Source organism: Frankliniella occidentalis, unplaced genomic scaffold, assembly GCF_000697945.3.
Source record: "Frankliniella occidentalis isolate FOCC.00 unplaced genomic scaffold, Focc_3.1 Scaffold43, whole genome shotgun sequence".
In the NCBI taxonomy this organism is placed as follows: domain Eukaryota; kingdom Metazoa; phylum Arthropoda; class Insecta; order Thysanoptera; family Thripidae; genus Frankliniella; species Frankliniella occidentalis.
This window is the reverse complement of record NW_026267173.1, coordinates 1,789,838-1,792,838: the sequence shown is the minus strand read 5'-3', so window position 1 is coordinate 1,792,838 and position 3,001 is coordinate 1,789,838. Positions and strand designations below refer to the sequence as shown.

Below are 3,001 nucleotides of genomic sequence, written 5' to 3'. Positions count from 1 at the left end.
GTGCTCCTCTCTTTAATACAATTTAATTTTATTCTTCTAGGGAGTATTCCTGTGCCTTCTCTAGCTGATGCAGAAACTTCCATAATTCCTGAAGTCATCATTGAAACTGATGTTCCAAATGTAGAGAATCAACAATTATCAGATATTAATAGCCAGTCATCACCATCTGAATCAAATTCATCCAACAACTCCCCAGTAAGTTATAACTGTTCTTTTAGGTTACATTTACTTTTTATCTATTTTCTCCTTACATTCTTAACTAAGAAATATTTTGGACTCTCCATAGAATTTATTGCGAGGAACAATGGCTTCAATCACTTCAGAGGCTGATTTTGAAAGTCTTTCAGTTAAACAGCTGAAAGACATCCTGCATCGCCATCGAGTTAACTATTTTGGATGTTGTGAAAAAGCAGAATTAGTTGATAAAGCAAAACGGCTATATCGAGACTACTGTTCATCAAGAGCAGGTTTGTTAATAAAAACCTTTCTTCATTTTTATGCGCTACATTAACTCGCGCGTCCGCTCGTTATGTTGATCCTTTTAATGTTGACATTAGTCAGTTATTGTTGATTTTAGCTGACTAACATGTACCGTCACTAAAGACAGAAATTTATTATTACATTACTTTTTACAATCTTTTAATTTTTTATTCATTTTTGCTTTCAGAATTAGAGAAGCTTGACATGGATGCGCTGTGCAAGATTTGTATGGATGCTCCCGTTGAATGTGTTATGTTAGAATGTGGTCACATGGCTACCTGTACTGACTGCGGGCGGCAGCTAAGTGAATGTCCCATTTGCCGGCAATTTGTTGTTAGAATTGTCCGCACCTTCAAAGCATAGTAAGAGAGGATTTAATGTGATTTTAAACTAAGTAGGTAGTAGCTTTACCTTATGTTTAAGTGCCATACTATGGTGTATCTGAAGAATATCAAGATTCATCAAAAATGTGATATTATACTGTATTTAAAAGTCAATGATGTTTAGGGGTTGGCAAAAAAACAACAAGAAAAAAAACATTTGTTTTTGTGAAATAATTTAAGTGTGATTCTACCAGCAAACAGCTCTCTTTGAAGGATGAGTTCTCTCTATGACATAAAGGTTCAAGCAAGAAAAATTGGGTTGCACTTTGCACTCCATCTTTTTCTTAACAATTTATAATTTATTGTAGTGCTCTGGGTTGTCATCACTTGTTACTGCAAATGTTAGTTGCAAACTTACGTTGATGAAACTGATTCAGCCATTCCGATAAATGTCCTACTACATTTGACATTCTATGCAATTTTTCATTCTTTCCTATCTTGACTTAGAAGAATGATAAAAAATGATTGGTAAACTTCTTTTCCTAGTACAACTCTAAATTAAATGTATGTTATCATAACACTTGCTATTGAATTGATGGCCTTTTATTATAAATACTATTTAGCTCAATTTTGAAAAGACTGATACATTATTTTGTTGTTGCAGTAACATAGAGTTTTGTAAATTAGTGTCGCACTCTCCCCCTCCCCCCCTCTTTTTTTAGCAGAACATACATTTATTAAAAATTCTGTGCTATCTGCACACTGCCTACAGCAATCATCTTTTTTTAAAGGGGGCCATCCTTTTTTTTTCAATTTTTATTCACTTTTTGTCTCGGGATCAGTAAGTGGTGTGTGTGCGTGCAGCCAGTATACTTTGGAATTTGACTAGTGCTTGTCAGCTGCTGTATTGGACTTGCGTTCTCATAATACTATTTTGATACCATTTACATCTACAATCTCTAGCTATAAATTTTAATTTTATCCTTTCTTTGACCTAGACCAGTGAATACCTAATTGGAATAGTGGTTTACTGCTTTTGCTATAATACTATTTGTGAAATGAATATACACATTTTGTGGTTTACATTGTATTTATTGCATCTTTCCCTCAGGAATCGTCACTAAGAACGTATACATTTACAGATTTTGTCATGAACACATAAACATGACATTTGCTGTTTATGGGGCTCTGTCTATACTTTGAGTTCTATTTTGTAAGGGGCAGGAAAAAGTGAGGGGGAGGGGGACGGACATCATGAAGTGGTAACTCTGTTTGTAACTAGAAAAACTAACTGTAGAAAAGCTGTAAATTAAAACACAAGTACTATGAGATTATTTAGATACATATTTGACCTGCTGAGTCAGAATTGTACTTTTGTTCTATCTCTTTGTTTGCAAAAGAACCAAAAGTATTGTACATTCAAATTCAAAAGAGCAGTAAGACTGCATTAAGACGTCTGCTCATAAAAGTAAGAGAGATAGGCTTGTTTTTACCTACTAAGTTAGCTTTGTTTCAAGAAGTTTTTAATTATGGTGCTATCTTTATTGTTTTGTCTTTTTTTAGTGTTAAGGAACTGTTTCGGTGCAACCGCAGGGTTGCCATTTGTCAGGATCATTATTGAAATGCCAGGGCATGAAAATGTTGGAAATTGGAAGCACCCAGCACACGCTCGTTTGCCCTTTCCTTCTCTTTTCTGCACTGCGGACATGAAAAACTGGGTTGTCTCTCTTTTCCTTGTGACAACACTTAACCTTGGTGTTGCTTGTGATGTTAATTTTTAAGTAAATTTTCACTGATGTTCTCAGGGATTTTTACACACAGGATGTAATACTATGAGATTTAGATTTTATCAGTACTAATGGTGCCATTGAAATACACTCGTAGATCTATTCTACCTGTGCACTCGACTGTGCTGTAGTCATTCATTTCATTCAGTTCCAAGTTTTACTGTTATCCCCAGCCCCATAGAATTTTTAAGATGTTGTTGAATCTAAATTTAGAATTCTTCATATTATTTTGTTGAATTTAAATTATTTACAGACTTGGTATTTCATTACATGATGGGTTTGTTAGAACACAATAGCAATTTAACTCTATGTATTAGGTGCCTGATAACTCCGCCCACTTCTGAGATAGACTGTTCCAAATGTGTGTTTGTGGTAGATTGTAACTACAAATTTGGATGGAGAAAATCAGCC

At 34.5% G+C, this 3,001-nt stretch overlaps 1 protein-coding gene across 4 annotated transcripts in view; it reads left to right on the top strand.

The window, feature by feature from the left end:
• Positions 1–2,710, top strand: part of LOC113218443 (E3 ubiquitin-protein ligase RNF34) — a 16,444-nt gene extending 13,734 nt beyond the window's left edge. For all 4 annotated transcript variants that reach the window (XM_052266804.1, XM_052266803.1, XM_052266802.1 and 1 more), the window contains exons 6-8: positions 41–195; positions 287–467; positions 668–2,710. In XM_052266804.1, coding sequence (XP_052122764.1) covers positions 41–195; positions 287–467; positions 668–843 — 512 coding nt within the window. In that variant the 3' untranslated portion in view covers positions 844–2,710. The remainder of the gene's footprint in view (positions 1–40; positions 196–286; positions 468–667) is intronic.
• The last annotated feature ends 291 nt before the right edge of the window (positions 2,711–3,001 follow it).